Source organism: Grus americana, unplaced genomic scaffold, assembly GCF_028858705.1.
Source record: "Grus americana isolate bGruAme1 unplaced genomic scaffold, bGruAme1.mat H_75, whole genome shotgun sequence".
NCBI lineage: Eukaryota > Metazoa > Chordata > Aves > Gruiformes > Gruidae > Grus > Grus americana.
In genome coordinates this window covers 26,457-44,538 of record NW_026561399.1, presented here as the reverse complement: position 1 = coordinate 44,538, position 18,082 = coordinate 26,457, and the positions used below count along the sequence as shown (strand labels likewise).

General features: G+C 51.2%; 1 protein-coding gene across 1 annotated transcript in view; it reads right to left on the bottom strand.

The window, feature by feature from the left end:
* LOC129200363 (mucin-2-like) overlaps window positions 1-18,082 on the bottom strand; it is a gene marked incomplete at its 5' end in the record, with an annotated part of 52,220 nt that overhangs the window by 8,990 nt on the left and 25,148 nt on the right. The window contains 12 exon segments of the mRNA XM_054811699.1: window positions 40-223; window positions 1,359-1,606; window positions 2,147-2,321; window positions 3,490-3,767; window positions 4,665-9,020; window positions 10,120-10,329; window positions 11,034-11,656; window positions 12,823-13,063; window positions 13,768-13,977; window positions 14,682-14,891; window positions 15,596-15,805; window positions 16,510-17,115. Coding sequence (XP_054667674.1) covers window positions 40-223; window positions 1,359-1,606; window positions 2,147-2,321; window positions 3,490-3,767; window positions 4,665-9,020; window positions 10,120-10,329; window positions 11,034-11,656; window positions 12,823-13,063; window positions 13,768-13,977; window positions 14,682-14,891; window positions 15,596-15,805; window positions 16,510-17,115 — 7,551 coding nt within the window.

Here is an 18,082-nt window from a genome sequence, read left to right as displayed (position 1 = left end):
GTTTACTAAGAGTACAAAAATTAAAAGAGTAAGCCTTACCACACTGTCCATGAGTGTTGTTACCAAACAGGCTGTAGGGCATTCTGATAGAAAAGGACAAGCCATTGTAGGTCACATTCATTTTTAGTTCAGGAATTTCCACTACACGATTTATGCCTGACTCATAGATGCTCAACCCAAATTTTTTATAAGGTAGAGCCACTGCCTGTTTGTTTACTGTCACCTAATGCAAAGAAAACAGGAGAGAGATGGATGTTTAGTTTGACTTTAAAAAGCAATTGATTATTCATTACTTTGCATCCAAGATACAATGTAAAGGCAAATAATGTGCTTTTAGTTTCTAACAAGGGTCCCTGTGTTTCTTTTTATGTTACTGGAAAGTTGAACTTTCCTTCTCTGAGCCAAAGAAAAGGCCTATCGGCACTGATGAACTAGTCTAAAATTCAGATTTTTAACCAGGTAAATTCTAACACTCAACAGTTTTATTAGAGTGACTACAGCATTGAGGACACCTCATGAAAGTGCGATATAAAATTCTTCTAAATTTCTAGTGCACAAAGTTTTAGCTTTCTTGGCATAAAGGGAACATGCTTGTAGGAAAATTAAATGAATGAAATAAGCCAAAATCTGTATTATTTATTTAAATACCATAGCCATGATACACCTATGGAACTAAAGCAATAGTAGATTTCCTTGCTTTGGAGGAAGAAAAAAGGGGGGTTCAAACATTGCAGATTTTCAACAATATGGTGCAACCTAATCTGTAATATTCCCACATAGTAATGTACAAAAATAAACCAAACAAACCCTGCAAAAGCCTCAAAACAAACACTTCTCACACAACTTTTAAGCCCCAAAGCTGGGGCATCATTTTTATCAATGAAATAAACACATAAGAGCCCCTATTCTGAAAAATTAAAAAAAGGTGACACCAATCAAGGCTAGTAATGGTAGTTTTAAAAAATGCTTAAGCCCAGTACTTTAATCGTTATGTCAAGTTTATATCGTATCCTCCCATTCAATATTAATTCTTTTCCTTTGTTACATTAATAATAATTATAAATGAGTTTATTTTATATCCTTAACTCATAGCAACTTGTTCACATTTGTGTATTTAGGAGAGATAAGACACTGCAAATATTTGAGATAAAAAAGGAAAGAAGTTGTAGAAATTCTTCCCCATATTCAGAGTTAAAAAAGCAGTCCTTCAAAGCAGTCCTATTTTATAATCCAAACTGTTATTAAACCTAAAACACAGATTCCTTTTTAATTTCTTCCCTAACATTCTGAATATAATTATCAGCTTCATGCTGTATTAATGTATTAATCAAGAAATCAAAGGTAACATTCTCCAATACCTCTACTTGTAGAGTATTTGGTTTGACTGTTGCTATGCGCACTTCCTGAGTTTCGTGTCTCACAATGAGCGTTCGAGGACAGGAGACTACATCCCGTGTATCACAATGGTAGTTATCAATGTAGACACCAAAGTTGTCAACTGTCTTATTAATCTCTTCCACAAGGACATATGTGCAATTCCCTTGATAGCTGTAGTACAGTCCATCAAAAGTCATGTAATGTGGGTCTCCCCAGCCAGTGCAGTAGCCTACAAAACCATATAGCTAGGTTAGCTTCTTACAGCAACATACGGAATCAGATTAGACTACAAACAAAATCTGTAGATGTGGGATTCATTTCATCTGACCTAAAGCATTTAAATTTTAAAGTGTATATGTCAATGCATGAGCTTATTATCTAGAACTCTTCTATAATAAAGAAAACCAGGCACTTTCATCTGACATTTCTGGTAGACAGTTGAGAACTGCATCCTAAAGCTACCTTTACCAATAGTCTGAACAAGTAACTTATATGTAGGCTTCTAGCCTATAGGTATCTGCATCTGGACATTTAAATTCTGCCTTGGGAGACCATTTTATTCTACTAACACAACAGAAATTATGCCAATCAAATTAAGTAAAAGCCCCTTATTAGCTACAAAGAATCAATGAAGCACTTCAAGCAGACCAGCACTGGAAGTCTGAGGGTCACAGCCTTGCACGATACTTGTCCCCTGATAAATATTGTTGCTCTTGACACTAGTATTGTTCCCACAAGAGATAAAATATTCAACAAAATATATACTTACAATCACACTCCCAGTGCCAACAGCATCCATCCTCATCAATGACTTGCACAGGAGAAAGCCCATTGGCACATGTTGGTTTAGGAGGTGGATCACAGATTACAGGAATCACCTGGACTATATTGTCTTCTATACATATTACCTTAGTGCAGTTACAGAGCCACCATGACTCACCTGGCTGTGTTTGGAAAGAGAGAGGGAGGGGGAAGAGAAAGAGAAACCTTATGAAACAGTCAGACTGCAACAGTTATGCCTGAATACGTTTTGCAGAGTTTTAAATCACCGTATGTTTATTGCCAATTTTTTACCCACTAGAAGTCTGAAAATGGGAAGGAAGTGCAGCAGTCAGCACCATCAAGACCTACAAGATGAGCTACCACTACTGAGATTTGATAAGTGAAAAACATTACTTAAAAAGTCAAGCCAGTAGCCTGAATTGAGAATTCCCCTTTTTTTAGTTTCAGCTATCTAAAAATTAAATGTCTTATCTAATCTCATCACCTAGACTCCCTCTCTAATCAACAGTGAAAGACACCGATCAATATCAGTGATCAATATATGATTAATCCTCTTCCATGAATGCCTAGAACAGATTAACAGCTAAAGCTGCAGTGAACACCAGCTATTTGGGGATTAACGTCTAAGGTGATTATGTGCATGCATTGTGATTGTACGTGTTTTTTCTATCTTCCACCAGTTTTTCAGCCATGTATAATATTTATCCCTGCAGATCTATTCAGCAAGTTTGCAGACATCTAAGCTGTGAGGAGGCTTTAGAAATGTACAAGACATTAGCTTGTCTGTGTCAGAGGTGGAGGGTTCAAAAAACCCCAGAATTCTGAGTCAAATTTCATGAGCATTTGAACATGGTGATTTGTTACATAGTCCTCTCCTGAAACCAGTCTAGGACCCAGTACGACTCATTCCAAACTCAGACTAGTTCAGCCCTATGTTTTCTTGTTGGGCTGCACTGTAAACACACAAACAACTTTTCCCCACTTTTGATCTACACAAAAGCAGAAACAGAAAAGATAGTTTAGCACCATTTAGCCCTTGGTTACATCCTCTTCAAAGCTATCCTACAATAAAGACAAACAATGAGCTGTGATCTAACTGCTTGAAGAAAGTCTTTTTAAAACTATCCTTGAAGAACTAATAGCAGTACATAAGCAATCAAACCAAATATCACTGAAAGTCATGTTGATATCCAAGAAAAGAAATAGAATGGAGTGATACTTCCTTTTCTATCCAGATTAATACCTACTCTGTATGTTACTACCATTGAAATTATGTGCCTAGTGTCCATTCAAAGCAGAATGTTAAAAAAACTCATGAAATCTACTCACTGCATAAGATTCATTAGGAAAAATAGAACAATTTCTTCCAGGAGTGGTTGGTGGTGGACTTGTAGTTGAACTAGAAGTACTGAGTGGAGTAACTGTACTGTACGTGGAACTTCCTTCAGTAGTGATGGAACTTGATGTTGCAGTTGGCCCAGAAGTACTAGCTGAGCCAGAGGAAACAAATTCGGAGGTGATAGTGGTGGTGGTGGTTGCCGTGATTGTGGTAAAATTACTAGAGGTTGTTCCTGAAGTGGTGGTAAAAGATTCTGTTGCAGTTGTACTAGAAGTGGCGGTTGCCACAGGGCTGGTTGATACTGATGATGGTGATACAGTGGTGCTGGCTGTAGGCTCTGGGGAGGATGGTCCTACAGTTGTGGTTATGGTCATGGCAGATGATCCTGTAGGAGTAGTGACAGTTGCTGTTGTTGTCATTGGGCTGCCAGTTTCTGTTACTACTGTGGTGCTGTAGGGAGTGGGTCGTGAGGTTGTGGTGCTGACGGTGGTGGTAGGTGATCCTGTTGGAAGGCTCCCAGTTCCAGTGGTAGTGGTCTCGGGGCTATGGGTTTGTGTTACTATTGTGGTGCTGTGGGGAGGGAGTCCTGTGGTCGTGGGGCCCGAAGTGGTGGCTTCGGTGGTCGATCCTGTTTCAGTGACTCCAGAGGTGGTGGCTGTCCCTGGGCTTGTGGGTACTGACGGTGGCGATACAGTAGTGCTGGCCGTAGGCTCTGGGGAGGAGGGTCGTGAGGTTGTGGTGCTGACGGTGGTGGTAGGTGATCCTGTTGGAAGGCTCCCAGTTCCAGTGGTAGTGGTCTCGGGGCTATGGGTTTGTGTTACTATTGTGGTGCTGTGGGGAGGGAGTCCTGTGGTCGTGGGGCCCGAAGTGGTGGCTTCGGTGGTCGATCCTGTTTCAGTGACTCCAGAGGTGGTGGCTGTCCCTGGGCTTGTGGGTACTGACGGTGGCGATACAGTAGTGCTGGCCGTAGGCTCTGGGGAGGAGGGTCGTGAGGTTGTGGTGCTGACGGTGGTGGTAGGTGATCCTGTTGGAAGGCTCCCAGTTCCAGTGGTAGTGGTCTCGGGGCTATGGGTTTGTGTTACTATTGTGGTGCTGTGGGGAGGGAGTCCTGTGGTCGTGGGGCCCGAAGTGGTGGCTTTGGTGGTCGATCCTGTTTCAGTGACTCCAGAGGTGGTGGCTGTCCCTGGGCTTGTGGGTACTGACGGTGGCGATACAGTAGTGCTGGCCGTAGGCTCTGGGGAGGAGGGTCGTGAGGTTGTGGTGCTGACGGTGGTGGTAGGTGATCCTGTTGGAAGGCTCCCAGTTCCAGTGGTAGTGGTCTCGGGGCTATGGGTTTGTGTTACTATTGTGGTGCTGTGGGGAGGGAGTCCTGTGGTCGTGGGGCCCGAAGTGGTGGCTTCGGTGGTCGATCCTGTTTCAGTGACTCCAGAGGTGGTGGCTGTCCCTGGGCTTGTGGGTACTGACGGTGGCGATACAGTAGTGCTGGCCGTAGGCTCTGGGGAGGAGGGTCGTGAGGTTGTGGTGCTGACGGTGGTGGTAGGTGATCCTGTTGGAAGGCTCCCAGTTCCAGTGGTAGTGGTCTCGGGGCTATGGGTTTGTGTTACTATTGTGGTGCTGTGGGGAGGGAGTCCTGTGGTCGTGGGGCCCGAAGTGGTGGCTTCGGTGGTCGATCCTGTTTCAGTGACTCCAGAGGTGGTGGCTGTTCCTGGGCTTGTGGGTACTGACGATGGCGATACAGTAGTGCTGGCCGTAGGCTCTGGGGAGGAGGGTCGTGAGGTTGTGGTGCTGACGGTGGTGGTAGGTGATCCTGTTGGAAGGCTCCCAGTTCCAGTGGTAGTGGTCTCGGGGCTATGGGTTTGTGTTACTATTGTGGTGCTGTGGGGAGGGAGTCCTGTGGTCGTGGGGCCCGAAGTGGTGGCTTCGGTGGTCGATCCTGTTTCAGTGACTCCAGAGGTGGTGGCTGTCCCTGGGCTTGTGGGTACTGACGGTGGCGATACAGTAGTGCTGGCCGTAGGCTCTGGGGAGGAGGGTCGTGAGGTTGTGGTGCTGACGGTGGTGGTAGGTGATCCTGTTGGAAGGCTCCCAGTTCCAGTGGTAGTGGTCTCGGGGCTATGGGTTTGTGTTACTATTGTGGTGCTGTGGGGAGGGAGTCCTGTGGTCGTGGGGCCCGAAGTGGTGGCTTCGGTGGTCGATCCTGTTTCAGTGACTCCAGAGGTGGTGGCTGTCCCTGGGCTTGTGGGTACTGACGGTGGCGATACAGTAGTGCTGGCCGTAGGCTCTGGGGAGGAGGGTCGTGAGGTTGTGGTGCTGACGGTGGTGGTAGGTGATCCTGTTGGAAGGCTCCCAGTTCCAGTGGTAGTGGTCTCGGGGCTATGGGTTTGTGTTACTATTGTGGTGCTGTGGGGAGGGAGTCCTGTGGTCGTGGGGCCCGAAGTGGTGGCTTCGGTGGTCGATCCTGTTTCAGTGACTCCAGAGGTGGTGGCTGTCCCTGGGCTTGTGGGTACTGACGGTGGCGATACAGTAGTGCTGGCCGTAGGCTCTGGGGAGGAGGGTCGTGAGGTTGTGGTGCTGACGGTGGTGGTAGGTGATCCTGTTGGAAGGCTCCCAGTTCCAGTGGTAGTGGTCTCGGGGCTATGGGTTTGTGTTACTATTGTGGTGCTGTGGGGAGGGAGTCCTGTGGTCGTGGGGCCCGAAGTGGTGGCTTTGGTGGTCGATCCTGTTTCAGTGACTCCAGAGGTGGTGGCTGTCCCTGGGCTTGTGGGTACTGACGGTGGCGATACAGTAGTGCTGGCCGTAGGCTCTGGGGAGGAGGGTCGTGAGGTTGTGGTGCTGACGGTGGTGGTAGGTGATCCTGTTGGAAGGCTCCCAGTTCCAGTGGTAGTGGTCTCGGGGCTATGGGTTTGTGTTACTATTGTGGTGCTGTGGGGAGGGAGTCCTGTGGTCGTGGGGCCCGAAGTGGTGGCTTCGGTGGTCGATCCTGTTTCAGTGACTCCAGAGGTGGTGGCTGTCCCTGGGCTTGTGGGTACTGACGGTGGCGATACAGTAGTGCTGGCCGTAGGCTCTGGGGAGGAGGGTCGTGAGGTTGTGGTGCTGACGGTGGTGGTAGGTGATCCTGTTGGAAGGCTCCCAGTTCCAGTGGTAGTGGTCTCGGGGCTATGGGTTTGTGTTACTATTGTGGTGCTGTGGGGAGGGAGTCCTGTGGTCGTGGGGCCCGAAGTGGTGGCTTTGGTGGTCGATCCTGTTTCAGTGACTCCAGAGGTGGTGGCTGTCCCTGGGCTTGTGGGTACTGACGGTGGCGATACAGTAGTGCTGGCCGTAGGCTCTGGGGAGGAGGGTCGTGAGGTTGTGGTGCTGACGGTGGTGGTAGGTGATCCTGTTGGAAGGCTCCCAGTTCCAGTGGTAGTGGTCTCGGGGCTATGGGTTTGTGTTACTATTGTGGTGCTGTGGGGAGGGAGTCCTGTGGTCGTGGGGCCCGAAGTGGTGGCTTCGGTGGTCGATCCTGTTTCAGTGACTCCAGAGGTGGTGGCTGTCCCTGGGCTTGTGGGTACTGACGGTGGCGATACAGTAGTGCTGGCCGTAGGCTCTGGGGAGGAGGGTCGTGAGGTTGTGGTGCTGACGGTGGTGGTAGGTGATCCTGTTGGAAGGCTCCCAGTTCCAGTGGTAGTGGTCTCGGGGCTATGGGTTTGTGTTACTATTGTGGTGCTGTGGGGAGGGAGTCCTGTGGTCGTGGGGCCCGAAGTGGTGGCTTTGGTGGTCGATCCTGTTTCAGTGACTCCAGAGGTGGTGGCTGTCCCTGGGCTTGTGGGTACTGACGGTGGCGATACAGTAGTGCTGGCCGTAGGCTCTGGGGAGGAGGGTCGTGAGGTTGTGGTGCTGACGGTGGTGGTAGGTGATCCTGTTGGAAGGCTCCCAGTTCCAGTGGTAGTGGTCTTGGGGCTATGGGTTTGTGTTACTATTGTGGTGCTGTGGGGAGGGAGTCCTGTGGTCGTGGGGCCCGAAGTGGTGGCTTCGGTGGTCGATCCTGTTTCAGTGACTCCAGAGGTGGTGGCTGTCCCTGGGCTTGTGGGTACTGACGGTGGCGATACAGTAGTGCTGGCCGTAGGCTCTGGGGAGGAGGGTCGTGAGGTTGTGGTGCTGACGGTGGTGGTAGGTGATCCTGTTGGAAGGCTCCCAGTTCCAGTGGTAGTGGTCTCGGGGCTATGGGTTTGTGTTACTATTGTGGTGCTGTGGGGAGGGAGTCCTGTGGTCGTGGGGCCCGAAGTGGTGGCTTCGGTGGTCGATCCTGTTTCAGTGACTCCAGAGGTGGTGGCTGTCCCTGGGCTTGTGGGTACTGACGGTGGCGATACAGTAGTGCTGGCCGTAGGCTCTGGGGAGGAGGGTCGTGAGGTTGTGGTGCTGACGGTGGTGGTAGGTGATCCTGTTGGAAGGCTCCCAGTTCCAGTGGTAGTGGTCTCGGGGCTATGGGTTTGTGTTACTATTGTGGTGCTGTGGGGAGGGAGTCCTGTGGTCGTGGGGCCCGAAGTGGTGGCTTTGGTGGTCGATCCTGTTTCAGTGACTCCAGAGGTGGTGGCTGTCCCTGGGCTTGTGGGTACTGACGGTGGCGATACAGTAGTGCTGGCCGTAGGCTCTGGGGAGGAGGGTCGTGAGGTTGTGGTGCTGACGGTGGTGGTAGGTGATCCTGTTGGAAGGCTCCCAGTTCCAGTGGTAGTGGTCTCGGGGCTATGGGTTTGTGTTACTATTGTGGTGCTGTGGGGAGGGAGTCCTGTGGTCGTGGGGCCCGAAGTGGTGGCTTCGGTGGTCGATCCTGTTTCAGTGACTCCAGAGGTGGTGGCTGTCCCTGGGCTTGTGGGTACTGACGGTGGCGATACAGTAGTGCTGGCCGTAGGCTCTGGGGAGGAGGGTCGTGAGGTTGTGGTGCTGACGGTGGTGGTAGGTGATCCTGTTGGAAGGCTCCCAGTTCCAGTGGTAGTGGTCTCGGGGCTATGGGTTTGTGTTACTATTGTGGTGCTGTGGGGAGGGAGTCCTGTGGTCGTGGGGCCCGAAGTGGTGGCTTCGGTGGTCGATCCTGTTTCAGTGACTCCAGAGGTGGTGGCTGTCCCTGGGCTTGTGGGTACTGACGGTGGCGATACAGTAGTGCTGGCCGTAGGCTCTGGGGAGGAGGGTCGTGAGGTTGTGGTGCTGACGGTGGTGGTAGGTGATCCTGTTGGAAGGCTCCCAGTTCCAGTGGTAGTGGTCTCGGGGCTATGGGTTTGTGTTACTATTGTGGTGCTGTGGGGAGGGAGTCCTGTGGTCGTGGGGCCCGAAGTGGTGGCTTTGGTGGTCGATCCTGTTTCAGTGACTCCAGAGGTGGTGGCTGTCCCTGGGCTTGTTGATACAGGTGCTGTTGACTTTTGAATTGTGGTGCCTATGGAAGATGCTGTACTTTCTATTTCTGTTGTTCTTCTTGTTGGTAGTGGAGTAGATGAAGGAGTAACTGTAATACTTGTTTCTGTTGGTATTCCTGTTTCTGGTGTTGGATACTCTTTAAGACAGGGAGAAAACACAGTATTTTAAGTAGGCACATTGCATTTGTTATTAACTTAATTTCATTTTCTAATAAGCAAATGAAATTCAGCAAACCTAAGCGTAAGGCATTTATACAGAAATAAAGCAGAAACTTTCTTATTACTGACTTTCATAATAGAAGGATTATTAAAAAAATCTCCTACATGTTGCACAGAGACATTGATGTAAACACTTTATCAACGATCAGTGTTGTCATGGTATATTCTATGGATAGACCACTGTTCCCTGTGCTACTTCATGTGGCATGTTCATGCTGACATTCATTATGCTCAGTCATTTGATTCCACTGAAACTGAGCACTTGCTGGAACAATCTGTGTTCCATGTGGAACTCCCATGCCTCTAAGACTACTCACCCAGCTATTTTTGCATGCTAGGAACCCCATATTCACTTTTCTGCTGAAAAGTGAATTCCTTCTCACATGACCAAGCCAGTTTTCATTATGGACCTTTAAAATAGTTTTTGATTAGCATTTTATAAATTGTTCTTGATACTTAGAGTCCAGCATCAGAGCCATCTCTTTGTGCTTTTACAGCATAATGTAAGAGACACATGGTAGACAGAGAAGCATAAGAGTACAGTCATAATGATGGAGGATAGGAGGAAGTACGATACGTTCCTTCTCCTCACACAGTCCAAAAGGTCCTTCAGCTAAAATTTATTCACATTTTGATGAGGATGGTAAAACTCCTTCATGTTCAGAGAAATACAGGAACAGATGGTGTACTATAACAGAGACAGGTTCACTGGGACATTAGGGGGTCTCACATTGTTGCTGAAGCATCAGCTTGCTTCACAGCAATGTGGGGTAAGCTGGAGAACAGTGCTCATGGGAACCTGGGAGATCCCAGCTGCCCAGAGCTTTGGTCCGTAGCAAGGGGCAACCTGCAAACTGAAACATTTCCCCAAACCCTGACAGGGAAAACCTAAGCTAATCTATGATTCTGTGATTTTTTTGGCAATACACATAAAAATTAAGACACACAATAAACTGTCAGTAAAGCTTGATTTCTGCCATAACAGGACAACAAATAACAACTCAGTCAGAGAATTACTTATTGGTTGTGAAGTTGGAACTGGCGGGGTTTTGGTGATTATTATTACTGTTGAGGGCGTGCTTGCAGTAGTCGAGGTGGGTGCCGGTGTGCTAGGAACAGTCGTCGTTGTCCCCGGAGTTGTGCTGGTGGTGGTGGTGCTGGTGGGAGACTCCGATGGCATTGGCGTGGGAGCAGTTGTCGATACAGGTGGGGAGGATGGAGTTGGGCCTGTTTAGAAACAGCAGAGACAGAGAAAACAAAGGTGCAAGATGCATGAGTGGGACCCAATAGGCACTGAACAATGTCAGCGTGATGACGAAGTTCACTGAGTACTAGTGGATTTCATCAACCAAAGACCCCAGTTCACAGCAAGTGGCAAGCTGCAGAGTGAAACTGTTCCTGAAAGCCTGCCGGGGAAAAGCTTCAAAGCTTCCTACGGCCAGAACTGCAGGTGAGCGGCAGAAAAGGCCACAGGGGCAACGCAAGAGAAGAAGGGGAAGAAAGTCTGCACAGCTGTGCCCAAACAGCACCGGAAATGGCAGTGCCACAAAACCAAGCCCTACTCCCATGGCACGCCATGGGTCCCGCTGAGTACATTCTCTCCAGCTGAAGGGTGAGGTCCAACAGCAGCAAAAGCAAGATGTCCCATCAGCTCCGTATCTGCCTAAGCTGGGCAGAGGCAGCAGGATGAAAAAGCTCCTCAGAGCCGTGTTGAGTCAGGGAACACAAGACCTTCTACCCAGGAACCCTGCACCCTCCTCACTTCTGAAACAGCCAGCCCAAGGGCTACCTTTGGGCACCAGCTGTGTCAGGGAACGCACAGCAATTACTCCCACCCCTGACCCCATACAGAAGGCACAAGTTGAGGGGCTCATGGGCCTCCATTTCTCCCGCAGCAAGGCAACACACAAGAGCACAGACCAGACAAGTACCTATAGGTGTTGTGGTCGGAGGTGGTAGGGAGGTGGTGTATGTTGGCGTGGGCATGGATGTGCTTGTAGTAGTCGAGGTGGGTGCCGGTGTGCTAGGAACAGTCGTCGTTGTCCCCGGGGTTGTGCTGGTGGCGGTGCTGGGGGGCAACGTAGTGGTGGCGGTGCTGGTGGGAGACTCCGACGGCGTTGGCATAGGAACAGTTGTCGATACAGGTGGAGAGGACACTGTGCTCGTGGTGGACGAAGGTGGGGCAGTTGTGGTGCTCGTAGTAGTAGCAGTGCTAATGCACTCTGGAAAGTTGGGGGTGCAGCAGACACTGATCTCATAATTGAGGCAGACTGGCATCGGTATTATACCTCCTATGGGCTGATCACTATTGTTACAGGTGAGCCCTGTGTTAACATTGCATTCGACCTTTTGCCCTAAATCTGCAATGGGAATGTCAGGGAATTTCTCTGCTCTGCATGAAATATTCTCAACTTTCACACAGTCCCAGGAGGGGTCGTTCTTCTGAATATTCTCAAAGGTTTCGTAGTCACCACTGTTTCTGTCAGAACTATCTGGGTAACTCACATCAATCCAGTCTGTCCAGATGCACTCACACTCTGGAGGACAACAGCAAGAAGAACAAGTAAAAATAGTCAGAACAGAGACTACAAGCCAGGGCACCAGCACACTCTCGGGTGCTGCTCTGGGTGTCCACTGTACACAAGGGTGCCGCTCGGCCACTGCTACACCAGTCAGCCAGCCCTGGCCACAACAAAGGTCACTTGTGTGGGCAGGCCTCCCCTTCTTGGCCCTACAAAGCACACTAGGGCCAAGTCAGGACACAGGCACTGCCGAAACACATGTGTCTCCCCCTTGCAGTGAGGACACGTTGCTGTATTGGGCTTCTCATGTGCAAAATACACCCACATAAGGACAATACATGAGATGGAGCAGGACTAAGCAGGGACTCCCACCAGTCTCTCATCTGCTCGTGCCACTCACACCACCTCACTGTCTCAGGGAGAAACCAAACACTGGGAGTGTTGTCACCACAAAGGAAGCAGGCACAGGACACCCACTGCTGACAAATCGTTGGCTCGTGTCAGAGCAGTGTGCAGACAGCACGAGAAAAATGCTGATGGGAATGCTGGGAGAACCCAGTTGCCCAGAACTTTGGTTTGTAGCGAGGGACAATCTGCAGACAGAAACCTTTCCCCAAACCCTGCTGGGGAAAAGCTTCAAAGCTTCCTACAGCCAGAACTGCAGGTGAGCAGCAGAAAAGGCCACAGGGGCAACGCAAGAGAAGAAGGGGAAGAAAGTCTGCACAGCTGTGCCCAAACAGCACCGGAAATGGCAGTGCCACAAAACCAAGCCCTACTCCCATGGCACGCCATGGGTCCCGCTGAGTACATTCTCTCCAGCTGAAGGGCGAGGTCCAACAACAGCAAAAGCAAGATGTCCCATCAGCTCCGTATCTGCCTAAGCTGGGCAGAGGCAGCAGGATGAAAAAGCTCCTCAGAGCCGTGTTGAGTCAGGGAACACAAGACCTTCTACCCAGGAACCCTGCACCCTCCTCACTTCTGAAACAGCCAGCCCAAGGGCTACCTTTGGGTACCAGCTGTGTCAGGGAATGCACAGCAATTACTCCCACCCCTGACCCCATACAGAAGGCACAAGTTGAGGGGCTCATGGGCCTCCATTTCTCCCGCAGCAAGGCAACACACAAGAGCACAGACCAGACAAGTACCTATAGGTGTTGTGGCCGAAGGTGTTAGGGAGGTGGTGTATGTTGGCGTGGGCATGGATGTGCTTGTAGTGGTCGAAGGGGTTAGGGAGGTGGTGTATGTTGGCGTGGGCATGGATGTGCTTGTAGTAGTCGAGGTGGGTGCCGGTGTGCTAGGAACAGTCGTCGTTGTCCCTGGGGTTGTGCTGGTGGTGGTGGTGCTGGTGGGCAACGTAGTGGTGGTGGTGCTGGTGGGAGACTCCGACGGCGTTGGCATGGGAGCAGTTGTCGATACAGGTGGGGAGGATGGAGTTGGGCCTGTTTAGAAACAGCAGGGACAGAGAAAACAAAGGTGCAAGATGCATGAGTGGGACCCAATAGGCACTGAACAATGTCAGCGTGATGACGAAGTTCACTGAGTACTAGTGGATTTCATCAACCAAAGACCCCAGTTCACAGCAAGTGGCAAGCTGCAGAGTGAAACTGTTCCTGAAAGCCTGCCGGGGAAAAGCTTCAAAGCTTCCTACGGCCAGAACTGCAGGTGAGCGGCAGAAAAGGCCACAGGGGCAACGCAAGAGAAGAAGGGGAAGAAAGTCTGCACAGCTGTGCCCAAACAGCACCGGAAATGGCAGTGCCACAAAACCAAGCCCTACTCCCATGGCACGCCATGGGTCCCGCTGAGTACATTCTCTCCAGCTGAAGGGCGAGGTCCAACAACAGCAAAAGCAAGATGTCCCATCAGCTCCGTATCTGCCTAAGCTGGGCAGAGGCAGCAGGATGAAAAAGCTCCTCAGAGCCGTGTTGAGTCAGGGAACACAAGACCTTCTACCCAGGAACCCTGCACCCTCCTCACTTCTGAAACAGCCAGCCCAAGGGCTACCTTTGGGCACCAGCTGTGTCAGGGAACGCACAGCAATTACTCCCACCCCTGACCCCATACAGAAGGCACAAGTTGAGGGGCTCATGGGCCTCCATTTCTCCCGCAGCAAGGCAACACACAAGAGCACAGACCAGACAAGTACCTATAGGTGTTGTGGTCGGAGGTGGTAGGGAGGTGGTGTATGTTGGCGTGGGCATGGATGTGCTTGTAGTAGTCGAGGTGGGTGCTGGTGTGCTAGGAACAGTCGTCGTTGTCCCCGGGGTTGTGCTGGTGGTGGTGGTGCTGGTGGGAGACTCCGACGGCGTTGGCGTGGGAGCAGTTGTCGATACAGGTGGGGAGGATGGAGTTGGGCCTGTTTAGAAACAGCAGGGACAGAGAAAACAAAGGTGCAAGATGCATGAGTGGGACCCAATAGGCACTGAACAATGTCAGCGTGATGACGAAGTTCACTGAGTACTAGTGGATTTCATCAACCAAAGACCCCAGTTCACAGCAAGTGGCAAGCTGCAGAGTGAAACTGTTCCTGAAAGCCTGCCGGGGAAAAGCTTCAAAGCTTCCTACGGCCAGAACTGCAGGTGAGCAGCAGAAAAGGCCACAGGGGCAACGCAAGAGAAGAAGGGGAAGAAAGTCTGCACAGCTGTGCCCAAACAGCACCGGAAATGGCAGTGCCACAAAACCAAGCCCTACTCCCATGGCACGCCATGGGTCCCGCTGAGTACATTCTCTCCAGCTGAAGGGTGAGGTCCAACAGCAGCAAAAGCAAGATGTCCCATCAGCTCTGTATCTGCCTAAGCTGGGCAGAGGCAGCAGGATGAAAAAGCTCCTCAGAGCCGTGTTGAGTCAGGGAACACAAGACCTTCTACCCAGGAACCCTGCACCCTCCTCACTTCTGAAACAGCCAGCCCAAGGGCTACCTTTGGGCACCAGCTGTGTCAGGGAACGCACAGCAATTACTCCCACCCCTGACCCCATACAGAAGGCACAAGTTGAGGGGCTCATGGGCCTCCATTTCTCCCGCAGCAAGGCAACACACAAGAGCACAGACCAGACAAGTACCTATAGGTGTTGTGGTCGGAGGTGTTAGGGAGGTGGTGTATGTTGGCGTGGGCATGGATGTGCTTGTAGTAGTCGAGGTGGGTGCCGGTGTGCTAGGAACAGTCGTCGTTGTCCCCGGGGTTGTGCTGGTGGTGGTGGTGCTGGTGGGAGACTCCGACGGCGTTGGCGTGGGAGCAGTTGTCGATACAGGTGGGGAGGATGGAGTTGGGCCTGTTTAGAAACAGCAGGGACAGAGAAAACAAAGGTGCAAGATGCATGAGTGGGACCCAATAGGCACTGAACAATGTCAGCGTGATGACGAAGTTCACTGAGTACTAGTGGATTTCATCAACCAAAGACCCCAGTTCACAGCAAGTGGCAAGCTGCAGAGTGAAACTGTTCCTGAAAGCCTGCCGGGGAAAAGCTTCAAAGCTTCCTACGGCCAGAACTGCAGGTGAGCGGCAGAAAAGGCCACAGGGGCAACGCAAGAGAAGAAGGGGAAGAAAGTCTGCACAGCTGTGCCCAAACAGCACCGGAAATGGCAGTGCCACAAAACCAAGCCCTACTCCCATGGCACGCCATGGGTCCCGCTGAGTACATTCTCTCCAGCTGAAGGGCGAGGTCCAACAACAGCAAAAGCAAGATGTCCCATCAGCTCCGTATCTGCCTAAGCTGGGCAGAGGCAGCAGGATGAAAAAGCTCCTCAGAGCCGTGTTGAGTCAGGGAACACAAGACCTTCTACCCAGGAACCCTGCACCCTCCTCACTTCTGAAACAGCCAGCCCAAGGGCTACCTTTGGGCACCAGCTGTGTCAGGGAACGCACAGCAATTACTCCCACCCCTGACCCCATACAGAAGGCACAAGTTGAGGGGCTCATGGGCCTCCATTTCTCCCGCAGCAAGGCAACACACAAGAGCACAGACCAGACAAGTACCTATAGGTGTTGTGGTCGGAGGTGGTAGGGAGGTGGTGTATGTTGGCGTGGGCATGGATGTGCTTGTAGTAGTCGAGGTGGGTGCCGGTGTGCTAGGAACAGTCGTCGTTGTCCCCGGGGTTGTGCTGGTGGTGGTGGTGCTGGTGGGAGACTCCGACGGCGTTGGCGTGGGAGCAGTTGTCGATACAGGTGGGGAGGATGGAGTTGGGCCTGTTTAGAAACAGCAGAGACAGAGAAAACAAAGGTGCAAGATGCATGAGTGGGACCCAATAGGCACTGAACAATGTCAGCGTGATGACGAAGTTCACTGAGTACTAGTGGATTTCATCAACCAAAGACCCCAGTTCACAGCAAGTGGCAAGCTGCAGAGTGAAACTGTTCCTGAAAGCCTGCCGGGGAAAAGCTTCAAAGCTTCCTACGGCCAGAACTGCAGGTGAGCGGCAGAAAAGGCCACAGGGGCAACGCAAGAGAAGAAGGGGAAGAAAGTCTGCACAGCTGTGCCCAAACAGCACCGGAAATGGCAGTGCCACAAAACCAAGCCCTACTCCCATGGCACGCCATGGGTCCCGCTGAGTACATTCTCTCCAGCTGAAGGGCGAGGTCCAACAACAGCAAAAGCAAGATGTCCCATCAGCTCCGTATCTGCCTAAGCTGGGCAGAGGCAGCAGGATGAAAAAGCTCCTCAGAGCCGTGTTGAGTCAGGGAACACAAGACCTTCTACCCAGGAACCCTGCACCCTCCTCACTTCTGAAACAGCCAGCCCAAGGGCTACCTTTGGGCACCAGCTGTGTCAGGGAACGCACAGCAATTACTCCCACCCCTGACCCCATACAGAAGGCACAAGTTGAGGGGCTCATGGGCCTCCATTTCTCCCGCAGCAAGGCAACACACAAGAGCACAGACCAGACAAGTACCTATAGGTGTTGTGGTCGGAGGTGGTAGGGAGGTGGTGTATGTTGGCGTGGGCATGGATGTGCTTGTAGTAGTCGAGGTGGGTGCCGGTGTGCTAGGAACAGTCGTCGTTGTCCCCGGGGTTGTGCTGGTGGCGGTGCTGGGGGGCAACGTAGTGGTGGCGGTGCTGGTGGGAGACTCCGACGGCGTTGGCATAGGAACAGTTGTCGATACAGGTGGAGAGGACACTGTGCTCGTGGTGGACGAAGGTGGGGCAGTTGTGGTGCTCGTAGTAGTAGCAGTGCTAATGCACTCTGGAAAGTTGGGGGTGCAGCAGACACTGATCTCATAATTGAGGCAGACTGGCATCGGTATTATACCTCCTATGGGCTGATCACTATTGTTACAGGTGAGCCCTGTGTTAACATTGCATTCGACCTTTTGCCCTAAATCTGCAATGGGAATGTCAGGGAATTTCTCTGCTCTGCATGAAATATTCTCAACTTTCACACAGTCCCAGGAGGGGTCGTTCTTCTGAATATTCTCAAAGGTTTCGTAGTCACCACTGTTTCTGTCAGAACTATCTGGGTAACTCACATCAATCCAGTCTGTCCAGATGCACTCACACTCTGGAGGACAACAGCAAGAAGAACAAGTAAAAATAGTCAGAACAGAGACTACAAGCCAGGGCACCAGCACACTCTCGGGTGCTGCTCTGGGTGTCCACTGTACACAAGGGTGCCGCTCGGCCACTGCTACACCAGTCAGCCAGCCCTGGCCACAACAAAGGTCACTTGTGTGGGCAGGCCTCCCCTTCTTGGCCCTACAAAGCACACTAGGGCCAAGTCAGGACACAGGCACTGCCGAAACACATGTGTCTCCCCCTTGCAGTGAGGACACGTTGCTGTATTGGGCTTCTCATGTGCAAAATACACCCACATAAGGACAATACATGAGATGGAGCAGGACTAAGCAGGGACTCCCACCAGTCTCTCATCTGCTCGTGCCACTCACACCACCTCACTGTCTCAGGGAGAAACCAAACACTGGGAGTGTTGTCACCACAAAGGAAGCAGGCACAGGACACCCACTGCTGACAAATCGTTGGCTCGTGTCAGAGCAGTGTGCAGACAGCACGAGAAAAATGCTGATGGGAATGCTGGGAGAACCCAGTTGCCCAGAACTTTGGTTTGTAGCGAGGGACAATCTGCAGACAGAAACCTTTCCCCAAACCCTGCTGGGGAAAAGCTTCAAAGCTTCCTACAGCCAGAACTGCAGGTGAGCAGCAGAAAAGGCCACAGGGGCAACGCAAGAGAAGAAGGGGAAGAAAGTCTGCACAGCTGTGCCCAAACAGCACCGGAAATGGCAGTGCCACAAAACCAAGCCCTACTCCCATGGCATGCCATGGGTCCCGCTGAGTACATTCTCTCCAGCTGAAGGGCGAGGTCCAACAACAGCAAAAGCAAGATGTCCCATCAGCTCCGTATCTGCCTAAGCTGGGCAGAGGCAGCAGGATGAAAAAGCTCCTCAGAGCCGTGTTGAGTCAGGGAACACAAGACCTTCTACCCAGGAACCCTGCACCCTCCTCACTTCTGA